The 21,270-nt window shown below is 34.0% G+C and overlaps 1 protein-coding gene across 1 annotated transcript in view; it reads right to left on the bottom strand.

The window, feature by feature from the left end:
- TTN (titin) overlaps positions 1 to 21,270 on the bottom strand; it is a 271,719-nt gene that overhangs the window by 135,380 nt on the left and 115,069 nt on the right. Inside the window, exons 117-150 of the mRNA XM_033112268.1 lie at positions 20,023 to 20,106; positions 17,881 to 17,964; positions 17,546 to 17,626; positions 17,322 to 17,402; positions 17,068 to 17,151; positions 16,707 to 16,808; positions 16,168 to 16,284; positions 14,227 to 14,307; positions 13,958 to 14,035; positions 13,637 to 13,720; positions 13,393 to 13,476; positions 13,019 to 13,102; positions 12,714 to 12,797; positions 11,882 to 11,962; positions 11,365 to 11,580; positions 10,332 to 10,409; positions 10,049 to 10,123; positions 9,686 to 9,778; positions 8,783 to 8,860; positions 8,379 to 8,591; positions 8,082 to 8,165; positions 7,824 to 7,901; positions 7,227 to 7,310; positions 6,876 to 6,959; positions 6,588 to 6,671; positions 6,087 to 6,386; positions 5,684 to 5,767; positions 4,547 to 4,621; positions 3,696 to 3,770; positions 2,947 to 3,039; positions 2,104 to 2,181; positions 1,115 to 1,183; positions 873 to 962; positions 454 to 735 (exon numbers count right to left, since the gene is read on the bottom strand). Of these exons, the coding sequence (XP_032968159.1) occupies positions 454 to 735; positions 873 to 962; positions 1,115 to 1,183; positions 2,104 to 2,181; positions 2,947 to 3,039; positions 3,696 to 3,770; positions 4,547 to 4,621; positions 5,684 to 5,767; positions 6,087 to 6,386; positions 6,588 to 6,671; positions 6,876 to 6,959; positions 7,227 to 7,310; positions 7,824 to 7,901; positions 8,082 to 8,165; positions 8,379 to 8,591; positions 8,783 to 8,860; positions 9,686 to 9,778; positions 10,049 to 10,123; positions 10,332 to 10,409; positions 11,365 to 11,580; positions 11,882 to 11,962; positions 12,714 to 12,797; positions 13,019 to 13,102; positions 13,393 to 13,476; positions 13,637 to 13,720; positions 13,958 to 14,035; positions 14,227 to 14,307; positions 16,168 to 16,284; positions 16,707 to 16,808; positions 17,068 to 17,151; positions 17,322 to 17,402; positions 17,546 to 17,626; positions 17,881 to 17,964; positions 20,023 to 20,106 (3,522 nt within the window). The remainder of the gene's footprint in view (positions 1 to 453; positions 736 to 872; positions 963 to 1,114; positions 1,184 to 2,103; positions 2,182 to 2,946; positions 3,040 to 3,695; positions 3,771 to 4,546; positions 4,622 to 5,683; positions 5,768 to 6,086; positions 6,387 to 6,587; positions 6,672 to 6,875; positions 6,960 to 7,226; positions 7,311 to 7,823; positions 7,902 to 8,081; positions 8,166 to 8,378; positions 8,592 to 8,782; positions 8,861 to 9,685; positions 9,779 to 10,048; positions 10,124 to 10,331; positions 10,410 to 11,364; positions 11,581 to 11,881; positions 11,963 to 12,713; positions 12,798 to 13,018; positions 13,103 to 13,392; positions 13,477 to 13,636; positions 13,721 to 13,957; positions 14,036 to 14,226; positions 14,308 to 16,167; positions 16,285 to 16,706; positions 16,809 to 17,067; positions 17,152 to 17,321; positions 17,403 to 17,545; positions 17,627 to 17,880; positions 17,965 to 20,022; positions 20,107 to 21,270) is intronic.

The following is a 21,270-nucleotide window of genomic DNA, read 5'->3' as shown; positions in this document are numbered from 1 at the left end:
ATCTTTTGATAAGTAATTATTAGTTTGTGAAGAGTTGACTGAAATTTTAACAAAGTGATAGTTATTTTGCCTGAACATGTGAATCCTCAGTGAACTGAGGAGTTTCTTTTCCACTCACTTGATAACACTGGTCAGTTATTTCTGATACCTGTATCAGTCATGTAGCATTCTCAGTTGAATTTTAAAAAGAATACAGAAATTCATAAAGTGATCTGCTGAGATATAGATATCAAATATTATTATCCTGTCTGCTAAAATTATAGTCTGTGTGGTTAATCTCTACTCTGTATCAATCTTTGTATGAAATAGTTTAAACTCATATTTAAAGCATTTTGTGACTTAAACTTAAAATAGGTGGGTTTCTAGTGTTTCAAACTGAACATGAAATGTACTTTAAAAAAGTTAGTTAGGGCAAGATATAACAATTTGTAATATCTGAAAAATCCCCTATACCTTTAGGTGGAGCTTTGGGTTTTTCATATATTTCCACTTCTTCAGCCTCCAAAACTTCTATTACCCTATGAACTTCTTCAACTCTGTGTACTTCTTCAACTCTACGTTCTTGTACTTTGATAAATTCTTCTACTTCATGAAACTCTTCTTCTTCAAAATATTCTTCAACTTCGTGGAACTCTTCTCCTTCAAGAGCTTCCACTACTCCTAATTGTGTTGTTTCTTGTACCATTTCCTCTTTGTGGAAGGCAACTGATATTTTTTCTTCAAAGACAGTCCTCCCTGAAAGAGCATCTTTTTAAAGATATTTTTTTAAACACAGAAGAAATGAAGATGTAAATTGAAAATATAAAATACAAACAAAGAAAAAAAGCCTTTCATGCAACAATAAAGAAAATTAAAGATCTTTCTCAAAGTACCTTTAGCTGGGGGAACGACTTCTTTTTTGGGCACAGGGACTCTCTTTTCTAGGATTTTCTTTTCTGGGACTTTCTTTTGTACTTCGGGCACTTTAAAGATATAGTTTTAACATTTAGGACAGTTAAGAGCAAGCTTTCATAGACAAAGACATCAAAATCAATCAAGACACAGAGACATAAAACATAAAAGCTTTAATGAAAAGAGATTTAAAGAAACTTCAGATTTAAAAAATAAGATGTACCTTTGACTGGAGGTGCCTCTTTTTTCTGAACAGGAACAGGTACTTTTTCCTCAGGAACTTTCTTTGGCACTTTAAAGATATTAGGTGCTACAGTTAGCTGACAATACTCAATGATAAACATGAAATTAAAATATTAGAAACAACACCAACAATAACCAAAGTCTAAGAAGTCACTCTGTACTATTAGACACCAATTTTACAGGCAATAAATATATTTTCTCAAGTCATTCATTTGTGCTAACCATACCCTTAGAAGAGGCTATGTCCACAAAGAACCTGTGCTAGTTCTATTTTTTTTAAAAAATAGCAGTAATGACCCACGTTGGGCTTATTGCTACTATTTTTAATTTAATAAAGACATTTTTGCCTTTTTAAGTCTTCACATAAGTGCCATATTCTGCTGGGCACTATTATATCTGTTGAAGATGTCTACGGTGACAGGGATGCATAATCTTGTCTATTAAGAGCACTACTGAAGCATCAACTTAATTAGAAAGCAATGAGAAGTAGACATTTTGTAATAATCTTGAATACTTAGACCAAATATTACAAAGGGTCATGAGGGTTATTACAGTAGTTATTACCCAAGCATTAGAACAGATATTCCCCCTATAAAATAATACATAGGCATAATTATTTTAATAATTACATAAGAAAATTTTTTATGTAATGGAATAAAATCTATGAATGGGAGATGGGGAAGAAGGATCCATTGTTACGTGTGCAAGTATAGAGGAATGTACCATTACCATTAAAATCCTCAGCTATTAAAAATAAGAAAATCCTAGAATAATTCACACACACACTCATCCATTAACATCCTGAAAAAGGCTAAAGAAATGGAATAAGTTATATTTTTACTAGTTCTTACTCAATTTTATAACTTTTCCACTTAAATGACTCTAAGAACACAGTGAAAGAAGACACTTTTATTTCTAAAAGAAAACTAATGGGAATTTAAAGGTATTATTAATTGGGAATTGCTATACCTTTAGCTGGTGGTGCCTCCACTTTTTTAGGGACAGGTGTAGGTGCTTCAGGTACTGCTTTCTTAACCACTTCAGGCACTTAAAAGATATTTTATAGACATTTTAAAAAAATGACATACAAGTAACAGAACAATGCCCATATACCAAAAAACAAAAAACAAAAAAACACAAAACATTGACTATTTAAAAAAGATATTAGCAACCTAAATGGTAATTATATATATATACATACTATATACTTATATATATATATATATGTATATGGTATATATAGATATACACATAGATATAGATACCGATATCTATCTATATTTATATATCTACATCTATATCTATCTATATCTATCATCTATCTATCTATCTATCTATCTATCTATCTATCTATTCTAAAGATGAGAAGGATATTACTTGGAAATCCTATAAGCAAACATAATATCAATTATACAAAAGATTGTCATAGTCTTCAGGAATAACTGGCTAAGAATTATTCTAAAAACTGAACACCACAGAAATACATTTCCTCCATCTTAATATTGAAGAAAAAAAATAAGGATTGAAAACTAGGAGAAAGTATTACAACAGGGGTTGGCCAGAAAAAAATGAAAGCACCAATAACACAACGAACATAGATCACTCGCTTTAATTGTATTGCAGCTACAGTGGAAAAAGTTGGGGGTGGGTAGGAAAGGAACACAAAGCGTCAGATGCCAGTAATAATTAACCTTCAGGTTATAATTGATATCATGGAAGAAAAGAATACTGATGAATATTAGATAAAGACAAATTCTGAGAAAGATTGGGAACACTGTTTTTTAAACGTCTGACCCATAAAAGCAGCTGTACCTCTAGGTGGCACCACCTCCTCAACCTCCTCTACGCTAGGTGGTTCTTCTGGGATCTCTTCTTCTGGAACAGGCTCTTCAGGCTCCTCATACACTTTAAAAAGATTATTATTTTATAAATTATTTTCATAATTCTCCTGAATATTAGACTGAAATGATATATCTGAAAACTGGGGTTGTCTGATCAGTGTAAGTGACTCATAGCTCGGCCTTACAAATGTGTGTGTAAACTCACTAGTCCTTGAAAAACATCTGCTGGGTCTTCAAAATATGCTAGGGCCTTCCCAAAATTTTAGAATTGGAAAGGATTTCAGAGAGAAGTTGTTTAATTTTTTTGAAAATGGAGGTGAACTTGTTTAAAGTAAAAGATTCACTATGGGTAGAAGTCGATCTTCTGCAACAGTTACTTAGGCTTAACTGGAGTTTCTCTTGGAAAAGTATATCCAGCAATTGCCAATCAAGTCATCTAATGAAAAATTTACCATAGCAAATACAGTTTCCCTTCAGAGACTCTCATCAAGGTAAAACCAGCAAACAACAAACAAACAAACAAACACACAGGCTAAGCATGTAAGAAAGGAGATTCAATTGGTTTTAGATTGCCTTCCCAATTTATATTAGATAAGTAATAATTAGGTGAGTCTGAATATGTTTATTTTATGGAGTGAAATGTGCATTTATCTTCTTCAAATATTAAACAATGATAAGAAGATGACTTTGAAAAAGCCGTTTTCTTAGAAAGTCATCTACCTTCAACTGGTGGAACTTCCTCTTCCTTAGGGAGAATGATTCGTCTTTCTTCCACTTTTTTAGGTACCTCAGGAACTTAAAAGATATTGATTGTTTTAGGCATTTAAAATGCAAGAACCAAAGAAAAGTACACAAAGACCAAGTTTCCCATTTTTCAACACAAATGACTAAATATCAAATCACATATGCATAAGATGAAACATTGACATTTCACAGAATCAGTTAATGAGACAAAAATAAAGAGATTTATGGTTTAAGATTAAGGGTCCATTAAAGAGATATTCCATCTTTTACTGCTGGAGCCTCTACTCTTTTAGGAAGAGCAATGGGTACTTTTGGGATTGGTTTCTTAGTTACTTCTGGTTCTTTAAAGATATCTGAATTTAGTATTTTTATTGTTTAGAAACAACAAACAGAAAACACAAAATACACAAACACAAAGTGGAGAAATTGACGTAGTACAAACATGGGTGCAACAGAGTCACAAATGACGAATGTAAACAACTGACCACACAGAGCAAACATTTATGTTGAACATCCTGTGTGGATAGCATCAACGTTCAACATCGGTGCAATAAACACATCCTGTTTTGGGTGATGTACCTTTGGCAGGAGGAGCCACTGCTTTCTTAAGACCCGGAGGAGGCACCTTCTTTTCTGGTTCAGGTTTCTTAGGCACCACAGGCACTTTAAGATATTATTTTATTTTATAATTTCAGTTTCACAAACACCAAGGCAATGGACACAGCAATAATACAAGTTATGTTAGCAAGTATTGAAACAGGACATTTTGACTTTTACAGGTGATGGAAAGAAATGGCAGTGTCTAATTTGCTTGGGAACAGCAGTACCTGTGGCAGGAGGAGCTTCCTCTTTCTTGGGAATGATCACTTTCTTCTCTGGCACTTTCTTCTGAACCACAGGTACTTTAAAGATATCATTTCATGATAAGAATTTATTGTGAGGGACAAGAAAGAGAGAACACAAGAAGTCGACACACAGAAAGACCAACATGCAACAGTCTCTCAGGATAAGGGCGTAATGCAAGTTGGGAGCCCAAGTGTTACAATATAATTGTTTTGTAGAGCAAGGGATCAGCACCCTATTTGAATAGCAGAGGACAGATGCTGTCATTTCATTTATTTAAATTTCACTAGTAATTTATTAATTCATTATCTATAAAGTATTTCTCAATCCTTGAAATCCAGTAAAGGATCAGCTTTACTATGTATTTCATTGATTATATAACTATGTGGCGTGGTGGAGGGGTTATACTTATTTCAAGTAGTAGTACCATGACCTTTTGCAAAAACTATTATTGAGCTTTAAGGCATAAATACATGCATTTTATCTACTATGAGCTGACTGAATATGTTAAATCTGGATGCTGTTCACAATAATATCTGGGCCCGTTATAACTGATATTCGTATCCCCATTTCATAGGAGAGAAACTTAAGGATCAGATTGGTTAAAGGGCTTGTTCAGGTAACACAGCAAGATACAACGCCAAAAGACGAGGCTGATATAACATCCTACTGGGCTACCATTTATACATATATATCAGAAGACATAAGCTATTAGTCAATATTTTGATAAATACATAACCTTTCTTTTTTTTCTTTTCACCCTAGTGTTAAATAGGGACTTAATATAAATGATTGAAGGATGAAATTTAGGAAGATTTATTTGTTCATCATATTTTTCAGGTACCTTTTTGTGTAGTTAATTTATCATTGTGAGATATCTATATGAAAATTAGGATGTTTAATAAAATTTAGGGAATAGGTGGCAGTTTTGGAACACCATTTCCTTTCATCCTTGTTCTTCATACTGCTTTGCATCCAATGAAAAGGGGATATCAGTGTTCCTGAAGTAAAAATATGACTATCTATTTTATAAATGTAATTTTTCCTAAAACCCAGTTCTACCATAACTTTTCTTGTGGAGCTAGGAATGCAGACTGTGTATTCACTTGGGGGAAGTATACCTTTGAGTGATGGAGGTTCCACTTTTTTAGGAGCGAGAACTGGGACTTTCTTCTCTGGTACAGGTTTCTTTGGCACTTCAGGCACTTAAAAACATTCATTTTAAGACATTAAAAATCACATGCACAGTATTGTATATACAACAAAAAGACAAATGAGAGTAAGACCACAAACAACTAAATAACATTTCACAGCATGAAATTTGAAAAGACAGATAACAATAATCAGACACACAAGACAGACACATAATGATAAGAACACACATATTTGGAATGTTTTCTAAGATTTAGATGGTAGATGACATAGAGTACAGCATTATAGATAAAACTGGAAAAGAACAAAAAGATAGAAAGGCAGAATGCAACACAAAAGAGGCCTTGATGATTCCGAGAAGAGATGCTATACCTCGTGCAGGTACTGGCACCTTTGGTTTAATTTCTGGAAGAACTTCCTCTTCTTCAGGTACAAGTGCTTCCTCAGGTACAAATTCTTCCTCCTCAGGAGGAAATTCTTCTTCCTCTGGAGGAAATTCCTCTTTCTCAGGAAGTAATTCTTCCTCTGGAGGAACTTCCTCTTCCTCTTCCTCTGGAAGAATTTCCTCTTCCTCAGGTAAAACTTCTTCAGGAGAAATTTCTTCTTCAAATGTAACTTCCTCTTCCCGAGGTAGAGTTACAGGAACTGGAACTGGCTCCCGTTTCTTTGGCACTTTAAAGATATTATTCAACCATACAAACATCACTTTTATGCACAAGTTTCATAACAATGGGACAACACGAAAAACAAATATTCTGTGATCATAGAACATCAATCGTCATACAAATAAATGTCCTCAAGCATTAATTATAATTAGTGTAGAATACCAGTTAGTTTTCCTTTTTGCCCTGAATCTGTTAGAAATTAATGTACCTTTGGGCGGTGGAGCTTCCACTTTTTTCAGAACAGGCGTTGGTTTCTTTTCTTCTGGGATGAGCTTCTTGGGCACCTCTGGCACTTTAAAGATATTATTTGTCTTTAAGAATGTGTTCTTTTAATGTCTTAGTGCAATTGATAAGAAAAAGAATCATGAAACACCTGACTTTTATATTTCTAGTAAGACAGACAATTTTTAAAACGTATTATGGGGGTATTCGTAAGTGAATATACACAAACATTAGATTTTTTCCCCCATGTACTTTAAATGATGAAGTGATGTACCTTTTGCCGGTGGAGCCTCTACTTTCTTAGGAGCAGGAACCGGTACCTTCTTCTCAGGCACAGGCTTCTTGGGCACTTCTGGCACTTTAAAGAAATGATTTAGAGAGCAATTTTATACAACATACAATTTTGAGTCCGAGCATAGTCTCAAAAAGATTAAAATAAGGTAATAAAAGTATAATCAAGATACTTCAAGAAGCATTTTCTCTTTAAAATAAAATATTTTCTTTCCCATAAAGGAATATTAAAGTGCTGAATCCCCAAAGAGCATGGAATTGAACCAATTAATTTTTTACTCACATGCAAATGTGAAATAAAAAAAAAAGTGTGGGATATTGTAAGTTCATGTACCTTTGGCAGGTGGAGCTTCCACCTTTTTAGGAACTGGTACTGGCACTTTCTCCTCTGGTACAGGTTTCTTGGGTACTTCAGGAACTTTAAAGATATCAAATAGGGTTACTGTCATATTTTTCACCTAGAGATAAGAATCTAGCAATTTTAGGACTTAATTGAAATATCATAGATATTCTAACAATGTCACTTTAAGATTGAGAATAATAATAACAGTCATAAAACAAAGGCCAGGAACGCACAAAAATAAAAAAAATAAGAAAACACTGAAAAAAAAACATAGACTGGGGATAAAGACAACACACAATGTCTGTTAAATGGTGATTTTGTCCATTTTGGTATTATAATAAGAATGTATTTTCCACTAAGAACTTTCCACTAAAGAGGAGGAGCCAAGCATTAAGCATCAGTGGGCTTTGATGGCAAAATTCAGAGATGAATACACAGTAAACCGCTCTTATAACCAGTTGGGTGGTCCCTGCTTTGTCATTAATATTGTCAATATTGTCACGGGGAAGGAACTGATATGGCTCACCAAGTTATCCTACATGAGTAAATTATTACATTAGCCTACTGATGGACTACAAAGAGATGTACCTTTAGCTGGTGGAGCCTTCTCTTTTTTAGGAATGGGCACAGGAACTTTCTCTTCTGGCTTCTTAGGAATCTCAGGCACTTTAAAGACATTGTTTATGGATAAGTGCTAGCTACTAGTAACAACACATCCATATAAAGCACAGTTAACATTGATAACAACAGATAGCAACACATATACGGTTTTGAACTCAGAAGATAGTTAACTGTTTATATGCAGATTAAGGTTTTTATATGCCCGTGATATGAATGATGGTATACCTTTTGCTGGTGGGACTTCCTTCTTTTTGGAAACAGGAATGGGTCTCTTTTCTTCTGGAACAGGTTTCTTGGGTACCTCAGGCACTTTAAAGATATTTTAAAGAATTTTGGAAATGTTGCAAAAAGATATAAAATGTAAAAAGCAACTGCAGAAATCATACTTCAGCATCTAAAAGTATCTGTTTCTAAAATAAGCAGAATTTGGTCATTGGTCCTAATAAATCCCAGAATCTGACAAAATTAGACTCCCAGACTCCAAAGATGCTGCTGTATCACTTTGCAGGAGATGTGATCTACCTTTGACTGGTATCGCTGGTACCACTTCTTCAGTTACGACCTCCTCTTCTTCACGAAGGTACTCTTCTTCATGAATGTACTCTTCTTCTTCATGAAGGTACTCTTCTTCTTCATGAAGGTACTCTTCTTCTTCAAGATATTCCTCTGCTTCGGTTACAACTTCCTCTTCAAAGGCAATCTCTTCTGGTTCTGGTCTTTTAGGTACTTCTGGCACTTTAAAGATATTATCTTTAGATTGGACACTTTCTAATTACTCAACAAAATTAAGACATGTTAGAAACAGCCATTTGTAATAGAATAAAGAACAGGCTTTACTTTTCACACAGAACTTCACACGGAGAACTGAACATGAATTTCATACCAAGGAAGACAAATAATAAATTGAGAAGAGTGGTATTAAGTACCTTTAACAGGTGCTGCTACTTCTTTTTTAGAAATGAGCACTTTTTCTTCTGTGACAACCCTCTTGGGCTTCATGGGCACTTGAAATATTAAGTATAAGAAAATGTTATTGTCAGAAACAGGGCACCCAGCCAATGCTTGCTTTGTTGTACTTTAAGTAGATAAAATAGTTTTGCAAGTGTCTCTCATGTGATAAATATGCAATTGTTCATTTGTAAGAAAATGTTTATGTTCCATGGAAACAATTCTGAACTCAGTGTGATAAAAAAAAACATACAGAAGTACTCAAGTAAGTCTGAGGTAGCAGAACTCAAATGTAAAATCATGTTTAGTTTTCAGGTATCTCTGCTTGTAGGAAACATCCTTTACCAAAAACCTAAAAATCACTTCTGGATAAGTATACTTTCAGATATTGCAGAGAAGTTACTTCACATTTAGTAAAAAGCAGAGAAAAATGACCAGAAACAATAAGTTAGTTTTTTTTTTTTTAAATCTTCACAATGATTTTAGAATGAATAAACAGTTATTGAACTGTAGTGAATATTTTTTATATCATTACATCAATTTAGATAAATCAAGAATGTGCCAAATGGCCACTGACTTTAAATCCAAACATTCCAATATATATGTATATTGGAATAGTGTCAATATTGTCATGGGGAAGGAACATATATATATGCCATGTGACACGACTGTGGATAAGAGGCTTGGATGTATTTTGAAATAACTTTTCCTTTAAAAGTAACACTATCTTCTTATACTGTATTTACTGATTTTTACATCCAATACTCTCCTCATGATTAATTTACAAGAAGACACACAACAATGAAATAAGGCAAAACATAGCTACTTAATTTTATAAGAGACATTATAAAAGACCTAATCTAGGAAGAAAGTTATTATACCTTTGGCAGCGGGTTCAATCACCTGCTCTTTCTCACGTTTGGAAATTGAAATACGTATTTTTTCCTCAACAAGTTTCTTTGATTCTTCAGGCACTTTAAAGATATTAATTATTGAAGAGCATTAAAACCAACCACATGAATACCGTGTAAATAAAAATACACAAAAAGCTGAAATGGAAGAATCAGGACTAGAACAATACATTTAATAAAAAGAACAGCAGACAAGGTAATAAGACATGTTTACATACATTTAATAAAAAGAACAACACATTTCATAAAAAGAACAGCAGACAAGATAATAAGACATGTTTATAGAACATAAGTAACAAAGATGTTTTTGGTAGTTATTACTCTGCAAAGTACCTTTGGGTGGTGGAGGTTTGAGTTTCTTAGGAATGAGCACTGGTACTTTTTCTTCAGGGACAGCCTTCTTCAGAACTTTAAAATATTAATATTAACAGATTTAAAAAACTGAACCAGATTTCTCAAGAGTAGTAAGAACAAAAAGATAAGAAATGTGATGTACAACATAACACCCCCGAATACATATACGATTTATATACGGACACTTCAACATGTATTTATAGTATGACAGACATGTAAGAAACACAGTCTCTTAGTACTGATACGGTTTTTCTCACTCTACCTTTAGGAGGTGGTGCCTTTGGTTTTGTGGGAACTGGTTCTTCTTGGACAGGCTTTACTGGGACAGGCTTCTCTGGTTCTTAAAAGTACATACAGGGTATTTCATGTTAGATTTTAGGACATAAATTAAAAATGATATTTCTTAAATGGACTCAAAGAATTAAAATGATATTATCTTTTATCTACAGTATAGCCAAAGCCTCTAGAGGTGAGTGAGAATCAGAGGTCCAAGAAGAAAAAGGTCTACAAGACGCAAACAAGCTTATAGTGCCCTTTCCTCCTTGCTGTTTATATCAATTAGGTAATTGTAAGTCCCTCTTACATATTACAATTCTCATTTCACTTCAGGTAGACAAAATGATGGTTAAAACTCTTACCTACATAATATTGGTTTTTAATGCCATGTATAAAACTACATAGAGTATTCTCAAAGTTAGGCTATGAAAACTCAGAGATTAAGTGACATAATATTGACTCATTTCAGAATTCCAATAGGAACTTATTCTTTGAGTAAAATAAGGTCTTTGGATCCAAAATTATATACCTATAAATATGATCTTCATCAGATAAAACACAACTGCTTATATTAACCTTCTCTGTCTTTACCTTTGCCAAGTTTTGATAATGAGAACTCTGAGGCTAGTGTATTCTTCTCAATAAACTAGTATGCTTGATAGTAACAAGCTTCAGCATGAGAGATGTTCAGAAATTTTTGATCATGTATTAGAATGATCATGGGCACCTGAAGATAAATTCCTAACCTTTTTGAGAAAGAAACGTAATGACATTTACTATTTTATGTATAAGCAAAAATGAGGGGAGAAATAGATTATTCCAAAAACCCAATCTAACAATGACCTTAAGGTTTATAGAGATTTTTTTCTAGAAGTATCCAAGAAAAAAAAAATTTTTTTTCAATTTACCAAAGGAAATAAAGTTATTTCCAAATTTCTTTGGGCATCCAAATTTTTGTTCTATGCTAATGGAATTTGCATGTATTTAATGTGGTTTCCGGTTTGCAGTTTTGCTCATACCTGTGACATATTCTTCTTGTTCTTTATACTCTTCATAATGTTCAAATTCACGTTCCTCATAGTCTTCATATTGGTCATATTCTTCTGTTGGTTCATACTCCTCATATTCTTTATAATCATATTCTTCATATTCTTCATATTCCTCTTGCTGTTGTACTGAAACTGTTTCTTCTTCTCGGGTGTAAGACCATTTTTTCTCTTCTGTTACAGTGAGCTCTAGAATAATATTGACAACAGGCAGCATTTTACTTGAAGCCCATTTAAGGATGAGAGTGACAATGTGCTTTGATTTCATTCCTTTGTGACGACCTCATGCACTGGTTATGGGAGACCCTGACTTACCTTTGCTGGTCAGGGTTTTACAGAGTGTACATTTGCTATTTATGATTTCAAATGTTAGATTCCCTGCCTTTAGTCAACAATAAGCCAATAAGGGATGGGAGACACATTAGGAGCTAGCAGGCAGAGCTGTGTAGTTTCATGCTTCATTTTATTATTTAGTCAAAGCACAATATACCTTTAGCAGGACGCGGTTCTCTTTTGGGAACTTCAATGGCTATCTTTTCTTCTTTAACAGCAGTTTTCCTGAATTCAGTCACTTTAAAAAGAGTAATTATTAAAAGTGAATTGCAAGATTCTGAACATATATGTGGTAAGAGAAACTGTGTATGAGCAATCCAAGGACAGGGATGACCATAACTATGCTTGTTTTTCAAATTTTTCACTTAAATGGCAAGAAAAATCAACAGACTTGGACAGAAACATGGTCTAAAATACATACAAGCACTCTTTTCTAAGTTACTTCATGCTTCAAAGACTTTGAATAACTTTAGGAAGGTCAAGTAGTATTTATAAGAGAGTTAAAAAGACAACTAGACAGCATAAACAATAACTATGAAACAAGCACAAGACAGAAACTTCTGTTATATAAACAACAGCTTCTTCACCTTTATTCTAAGGTGTTTTCGTAAATTCTATTGGCGCAATGTAGAAAATTCAGGATTCAAAAAATTTTAAGCTTTGTCAAAGATTGCTACACAAACAAGAATTCTGGCTGATGAGTTTAGCATATAGACAAATAAAGACATAATAGAAGACAAATACATTTTAAGGGCAAGCATCTACATATGTTTGAGGGGAGCTTCATTTTTTTTTTTTTTAGAAACAAAAGGAGAGAAAGAGTACTTTCTGGTATCAAAAATGTTTAGTTTTGAAGTGATATGAAATAGCATATATATATTACTTGTTTTATAATACATATTTAAATTACTTTCTCTAAGAATCTCAATTCTACTACGTTAGCTTCAATAGCTATGTGCTTATTTTTATTTCTGAAAAAGTTGGTATACCTTTTGCTGGTGGCACCTCCTGTTTTTTAGGTCTGAGTTTTAGAACTTTTTCTTCTGGAACAGCTCTCTTGGGTTCCTCAGGCACTTTAAAGACAGATTTCACTTTAAAGAATTGTTTCCCTCATTCAACCCACAGAAAGGTAGTCGTGTAACAGTAACTCAAACATAAAAGACTTGACATTTTCATTATTTCAAACATAAAACAGCACCTATACTAAAGACAACAACCAACATCCATAGCCAGTGTATTTGGTAAAGAGAATAGGGGAAGTACAATATTCTGTATATGGAAAGACTCCATGTACCTCTCGCTCTTGGAGGTTCCTCTTTTTTAGTTACAGCAACATGAACTTTTTCTTCCTGGGTAATTTGCATGTGCCTCTCAGTCACTTGAAAGATAATTTTAGGATTAGGGAGTTTTATCACTTAAAGTGGAATTAAAAAAAAAGCATTATTAGCCAGAAAGTACTGTGATTTTAGAATACAACAGTGTACAAGGTACACACAAATAAACTTCACATCAAGTAAGTAACACTCCACCCACAGACAAGGCAATAATACACCACTGTCACCAACATACACCAATAACCTCCATATAAAAGGTGTGACCCAAAGACAGCAGCGAGAAGACGCAAGACAAGACACGTTTTTGGCTTTTGTGCTGGAGGATTTTGTTTACCTTTGGTAGGGGGAGGTTCTTCTATCTTAGCCACTTTTGGAGGAGCCCTTTTTTCTGGAACTGGTTTCTTTGGCTCTTCTGGCACTTAAAAGACATCAGGCAGCACAGTCAAACATACAATATGAAAAACACTAAACATAGGTACACTTATTTTCTTGTTAATGTTATAAAAATTTGAAGAATGTATCAATGTAAGGTTAAAAAAGACAGGCATTATTTGAGAATGAAGTAAACCCCAATATACCTTTAGTTGGTGGCATCTTTTCCTTTTTAGGAACCACGGCAGAAATTTTCTTTTCTAGCACAATTTTCTTAGGTGCTTCAGGAACTTTAGAAAGATTAGGTTTAAGAATATTAGTTTGCATTACAGAAGAAGTGATATTGTTTTGGGGCAAAGAACTCATTCTTTGAAAAGATCACACATTTACAGAAACATTAATGACTATATTCAGCAAAAATGTTTATACACATACGTTGATGAAAACTTAGGCAGTTACTCAAACTAAAGGCATTGTTATAGCTACTAAGACAAATGGTATCACGTTTCTTTGAGAGAAAACTGTACCTTTAGTTGGTGGACGCTCCTCTATTTTAGCAGGAATTTTCGGTTTTGGTACAATTTTCTTCTCATGTTTCTCAGGCACTTGAAAAGATTATAAAATACATTTGTAGAAATGTCCAGATATCTTTTTAATAAAAAGGTAAGAATCTTTTTATGTAGACATGATATTTATCCACATTTGCAATACAGACAATAAATTAACTCAAGAGAACATAAAGAATGGAACAAGCCAAACACACATAGGGTTAGAATTAATTTAAGAGTCGGTGTACCTTCGGCTGGTTCAGCTTCCACTCTCTTAGAAATAAAGTGCAGCTTTTCTTCCACAACATATTCCTCAGGTCCTTCCATCACTTTAAAGACATCAATTTTAAAGAAGATAAGTTGTAGTGTTTTTCGTGTTTAATTTTAGCTGTAATTTATTACTCAAAGAGTAATTAAAATAGCAAAAATTTAACACTTGCCAAATCGCCGATTGTTTCCATTTAAAATACCCAAAGAAGAACATTTTCGTCAAAGCATATCTCTTAATAAAGAGTATGGGAAATAAGTTTTTGTTAACTTAACTTTCAAGTGTATCATAAAGATAATACTTGTATTCCCAGGAAGAACAGGACAAGTACAAGACATACAAACAATTCTAGTGACTAAATTAACGAGCACAAGAGTTTGAAAATAAGTTTCAAAAATAACAGAACACTCTAGATTTGAAGGCTGCTGGGCAGAAATATATACTTGAGGAATTATGAATAGGCTTATAAGAAAGAAAAGACCTGTATTACATATGAAAAATCTACAGAGGACTTAGAAACAACTTATTCCCCCCGCCCAAGTTTGGAGGGGGCAGGTATGGTAGAAGAAGCAGGCATCTTCACATGATTTTAAAGCCTAGGCATATAAAGTTAATTATACAATAGAAGAAAATCTAGTTACCAACACATATCTTGATACTAGAAGTCAACAGGCTACCAGCTTTTCCTTAAATCTTTGGGCTTAATGAAAACATAACAGTATCATAGAGTGTTTCTTCTTTTAACCAGAGTCTGTAGTACTAAAACAAATTTATAATGCATACTGTCAAAAACTGAAATAAGATTCATACAATGAGAACTGTCCTTGTGTACATGTTATGTTTGCTTTTCTAAACATGTCTAGAAGGATGGGGCCCTCTTTGAACCCATTGTATTCCTGACTTGTGTCCAACATCTTGGTCTCTCCCAGGAAGCATAACAGAACTGGTAGGCTTCTTCTGGAAAGTCATGTCCCATGTAGATGTTCCAAACCATTCCATTAAGAACACACAACTGGGTTTCACATGGACTTTCCTCCCAAGTGGAGAGGGCTGGGGCACCTTTTCCTAGCCACAGATGCACATGAGGGCATCTAAACACACAGCTCTGTTCATCTTTTCATTGAGAAGAGAGTTAGTTTCTTAAAGAACTTACTGATTTCTTTTTAAAGCACATATATTAGAATTTCTTTAGGAAAGTTCTTCCAGGTGTATAGCTTTAGCCAGAATGATGGACTTTAGCAGTAAATGTAATGGTATCTAAATTCATTGAAAAGGTATCCCAACACTGAAATAAAGCTCACTGTTAAAGCCTTAAGAAACTATAAAGAACTCACATTACAGGTATGGGAACATACCTGAACAATAAGTTAATCTAATCAAAGATGTTACACAATTGTTTTCTTCATACATGAAATACAGGAAAGCCCTATGTGTGCAGTGCTTTACTCTCCAACATGGCCTTGACTTCTGGACTGTAATAAGGCAATATAATTTCTTGTTCATTTTAAAACTGTGAGTCAGGACACATTAGTGAGTTGTGCTATCAACACTGCTTTATGTTACCCCTTTTTTAGACATTAGACTATCAAGGTGAAGATTATGCCGATCCACCATGCTGAAACCAAGATCTGTCTAATGAAAGGATAAATGTATATGGAGATACATGTGCCATTTGTTACCTATACATACGAAGCCATTTTTCCCCCCATATAGCCACGTAAGAGGGAATGAACAAGCAATACATTGGATGTTTATTCTAAGTAATGTTCCTGAATCTCATATTTTGATCAGAAGATACACCTAATGAGGCCAGGAGTTGTTCACTGAATTTATATCACTTTTCATTAATTGATAAACTATTTGTGAAAGAAAATATCTCATCAAGACTCCAGATCATCTCTAGCTTATTTGAATTGTTTACCTTCATATTCTGTAACCTCCGCTTCTTCCTCCTCCTCCTCTCTTTCTTCTTCTCTATGAACTGAAATGGACACTCTTTCCTCTTCTTCTGTATAACTCCATTCCTCCTCCGCAGATACTTTAAAAAATAAGGTTTAATTTACATTCAGCCTCCTGAAATTCGGATACTAGCCATGTGTTTTCTATAGATGGATAATGGTTCTTCTATCTGCTTAGGGTGTGGCTTCACAGTACTTCTTCATTACAAGAAAGAAAGAGCTGATTTAAGATGAGGGGACATTCTAGCCCAAGAACGAAAAGAATATTCAGACTATGTCCAGGTGTGGCCACTTTCACCACGGTCACATTTTCAGCACCCTATTCCCTTTCTTAGAATGATTCAGGACCACTGCAGACACAAAAGACTCAGTCTCAGAAGGCTACAACAAGTAGACACGGATAAAGACAACTTCTACAGTAAACAACCACATCAGGAAAGAAGAAGAAGACTTTGAGGAAACACGAGCAAACTCATCTCTCCCCTCACTTTGGATCATATACCTTCGTGCTGTGTGACCTCCATTCTTTGAGGAACTGCAACAGATAGTTTTTCTCCAGCAACAAATCTTTTCTCTTCTACAACAGTTTTCTTAGAAATTTCAGCTTTAAAAAAAAGCATCAAAGTTGACGTTTAAGAGTCAAGAATCTTAATTCTCTCCCAAGAGTTTGGGGAAGAGTTTTTACACTACAACACTTTCACTAGCAAAATGGGAAAACAAGTTACATGACATCGCACGAGTATATACACACAAAAATTCCATCAGAGGAGAGACACAGGATCAGTACAAAAAGACAGTAAGTAGGAAAAAGCAAAAATTCACAGGCCGAAAGATTTCTGTCAGAAACTTGAGACAAATCGTACCTCGGGGAGGAGGAGCTTTCTTAGAGACAAGAACTGGTAATGGGACTTTCTCCTCAGGGACAGGTTTCTTAGGCAGCGATGGCACTTTAAAAACATTATGCTCTTTTAGAACTTCAATGTTATCTCATCAAAGCCCAGCACAAAACATAGATATACACCCACAACGCACGCATATCACAAAACTAACAAAATCATCATTTGCCTCAGAATATAATATTCTAAAGATTGTTCTTGGAAAGACGGAGAGACAATACCTTTAGGTGGTGGAACTTCCTCCTCTTTCCGAGGAATAGGTCTTTTTTCTTCAGGAACTTTCTTCTTTGGTATTTCTGGCACTTAAAGGATAGTATTTGATTTTAAAATTCTCAGAAAGGCAAATAAATGAGCAACATGGCAATGGCAGGATCATTAAAGAAGACATGCAATTAAAGAAGCTTGAAGGAAAGACAAGGTTATTTCATGGGAAAGAATTAAGTACCTGCTGGTGGTGGAGATTCCTCTCTTTGAGTAACAATAGTTATTTTTTCTTCTGTGACAATCCTCTTCTGTACTTCAGGAACTTGAAAAGACATTAATTTTTAGAATTTGACTTTATGTTTTCCAAAGTAGCTAATGTACAGTTATTTTTTAAGAAAACAAGCAGGCGGACACACATTTTGTTGAATTCCTGCTCACACCATAAAACATTCATTTTTGAAATAAACTAACTAAATTAACAGATAATTTAACACAAAAATGGTTTGTACTCAAATCGTATAACAGGCCGTTTTTTGTTTTTGTTTTTTAACTTTTTTACTAAGTAAGTCACTGTACCTTTAGCTGGTGGAACTTCCTTTTTCTTTGCAACAGGAACAGGAACCTTTTCTTCAGGGACAGGTTTCTTTGGCACCTCTGGGACTTAAAGTTTTTAAAACAGAATGTTAGTTCAGATGTATATCACTTTTATGAATGAACACAGGCACATACAGAAATCTTTAGTCAGTTAATTACTGTTGTGATAGATTTTCTATGCTTTGGCAAAATAATGAATACAATTGAAGTATAGTGTTATAAAGGTCACAGTGTGATAAATGTCCCAAGTGACGTTACAGAGGCATTTAGGCAAATTAAAAATAAGTTCAATACACTGAAGAATGTGTACAGAATTCATTCTTTCTTTAGATATTGGTAAACTTTTCATAAAAACCAATTAGTCAGCAATTATACAAACAAAATGGAATGTGGATACCGTATGTAGAAAACTCTCTTTATGCTGTGTATTGAGAAGTGGAATCACAATGGGTTTAATTTATCTAAAACTATCTTAGACTACGAATAAGAAGTCTTTAGCATATTTTGTGTCTGTTACCATTTTTTTCATTTCTTTTCTGATTTTTTTTTTTTTTTGGTGCCCTTATAGTATATACAAAAACTCAAGAAACACTATTATTCTAGAGTTGGCTTCTCAATCTGATACCTATGTGTCAATGATTTTGGGGAGTTCTGTGTGAAAAATTTTGTGGGTATGTGCATATGTGCTTTTCTCTAAGAGGATTCATAGCTTTCAACAGGGTCTCTGACCCAACAAATATTTACAATGGGTATAATTTTTATTTATTCTAAATGTTGATGATGTTGAATTTTTAATTGGCAGATGTATTTTAATAGCAAACATTATTGGCAATAATTATTCCGATTTTAAGTAGGATATTAGCAGTTTTTGTAACTCCTGCATCTTTACACTTGCATTTGTGACACCTTTATGTAATTATATAGATATACACTATGTGTGTATATATTGTGTTATATATACATGGAATGTTTATACATATTTATGTCACTATGTGTATTTATTTATTTAGACACTGACATGCCTCTGTATCTTGTTTAGGAGTGAACAAGTTGCTTTGGTATTACTATTGATTTTAGTAATAGGGCCTTTCCATTATAAACTTATTTTCAAATATTCATTGTATTTTGAAGATTAGATAATAAGAAATCACTCTTTAAAACTCATTTGATTAAGAATAATATCTAGAATACTGAAAGAGCCAAAAGTTTGAGTGAGAAGCAGATTTGATTTAGAAAGAAAATGCAGACATTAGAAAGTCATGTAACAGAGAACACTACTTAAAATGTATGATTTCAGTAAGCCTGGTTTCTCCTAAATTGGATGATGTTGAATTCTTGCTGAATCTCTCTATAACTGACCAGATGTGTACAGTTTGTAGCTTCATTGTCTCCATAAAGTGGTGTCTTTTATTACCAAAAACAAACAAACAAACAAACCCCCACCAAATTCAGATAACCGAAGCAAGGGATTAACACATTTGAATCCAAACATATCTATATGAAAGGTCCCCTGACTAGCTAATTAGATAATTGCAACATTTACGGCAAATGTTGATGTTCAATTAATGTCTCAAGAAACACAGTGAAAGTAAGTGTCAAAAATCGATGTTTCCAACTCTTCAAAACTCGGCATCATTGACTTGCAGAAGAGTGGCAGTTACTAGCAGCACTGTGTACATTTTTATCTAGTTAACATTCTGTTCTGCCAAAAACTCTCCAGTTGTCAGTCTTTGCACCTTGTCAAAACTCATGAATAGTGCTTTTTTTTTATTAAGAAAAAGTCACAGATAGAAGGGGTAAAAGAATTTATCTGAAACATGCATGTAGCAAATGAGTTTCACAAATATTTCTTCTTTAAGAGAGGGAAGATATTAAAAATTTAAGATAACAATCTGACATAATTACTTCTTTTAATAACACTTTTTGGTGGTACCTTTGGAAAGTTCGGTATTACAAACAATCTATGTCAAGAGTACGGCCACTGAAACTGACAAACAAATGAAAAGCACAAGGGGCAAATAAAAGACAAAATAGAAAGACAGTATAGCACATACATATGAAGACCATATGAAGCAAAGGACTGGCATTTGGGGCAAAGGGTAATGCATAGTCAGTCTGGTGTACCTTTTGGGGGAGCGGCAGGTTCCTTCTTGGGTACAGGGATAGGCTTTTTCTCCTCTGGCACAGGTTTCTTGGGAACTTCAGGAACTAAACATACCATTGTTGAAACAATGTTGAGAATTCTAGTCTCCTTCTGAGACATTTAAGATTACATAAAAACATAAATCCTCAGTAAGAGTGTAAGAATTTAGGAAGTAATTGAATATGCCCTACTTGTGATGGAAATGTATGCCAAATACGTCAATACCATAGAGACATTACACACATTACATGAAGTGGACAAAGACCCAATTAGCATGGCCTCGAGTCTATAAATGTTACTGATACTTGCATAACACACATTATCACAAATTAATGAGATCAATATACACAGAGTTAAATATATTGCAGATGGTATTTTGTTAATACACAGATCTTACAGAAAAAGATATAAGAAGACAGACACTAAGAAATTTTTTTCAAAAATACAATTCATGGACAGTAACCATTTCTTCTGGGACTATTTTCTTAGGTGGTTCGGATACTTTAAAAATAAATGTGCTGCTTTTGAGAAATTGTGACCACAAGGCATATAGTCTTGTCAGACTTAGAAATAAAATAAAGAGTGAACAGTTCTGTCTTATACCAACTGAATGCAAGAAAATTATGTGTTAGGAACAAGGGTAAAGACAAATGGACAAATGGCTAACTAGAAAACTTTGTGACTTATTCACCTTTAAATATAGGTGCCTCCACTTTCCTAGGAAGAAGTCGGGGCACCCTTTCCTCAGAGGTACTAGTTCCTGTTCCTCAGATACCAGTTTTAGAAACTTAATTTTTATAAAACAGCTGCATTAGAACAATTGAATTAGATTATCTTAAATATTTTTAGTAGTATCCTAAATATTCAACAATTTGACTGGGGTTGGTGGGGGTGGTGGAGGAGGGTGGGGGGTGGGGGTGGGGGGTGGGGACGGTGGTGTTAAATACTCCCACCTCAGCTATCAACCATGACCTCATTGTCACGGAGTTGGGAAGAGGTAAACGGTAGCACACTGTTATCTAGTCTTTCCACACAGATTCAATGAATGTAAACAACCTCAGAAGTATAGATAATAGTAAAGGGCAGTAAAATAGGAAGTAATGAGTTTTGAGCATTTATTACCATAGTTTTAAATATAATTTCTTTAATTGTGAGTTTATATAATTTAACTTTGAATCATGGAGGTGTTAAACACTGGGTAGCAAAATTTCTGAAAATTTAACCATCAG

The sequence above is a fragment of the Rhinolophus ferrumequinum genome, chromosome 8 (assembly GCF_004115265.2).
Source record: "Rhinolophus ferrumequinum isolate MPI-CBG mRhiFer1 chromosome 8, mRhiFer1_v1.p, whole genome shotgun sequence".
Taxonomy (NCBI): Eukaryota; Metazoa; Chordata; class Mammalia; order Chiroptera; family Rhinolophidae; genus Rhinolophus; species Rhinolophus ferrumequinum.
This window is presented reverse-complemented; position numbering and strand designations above follow the sequence as displayed.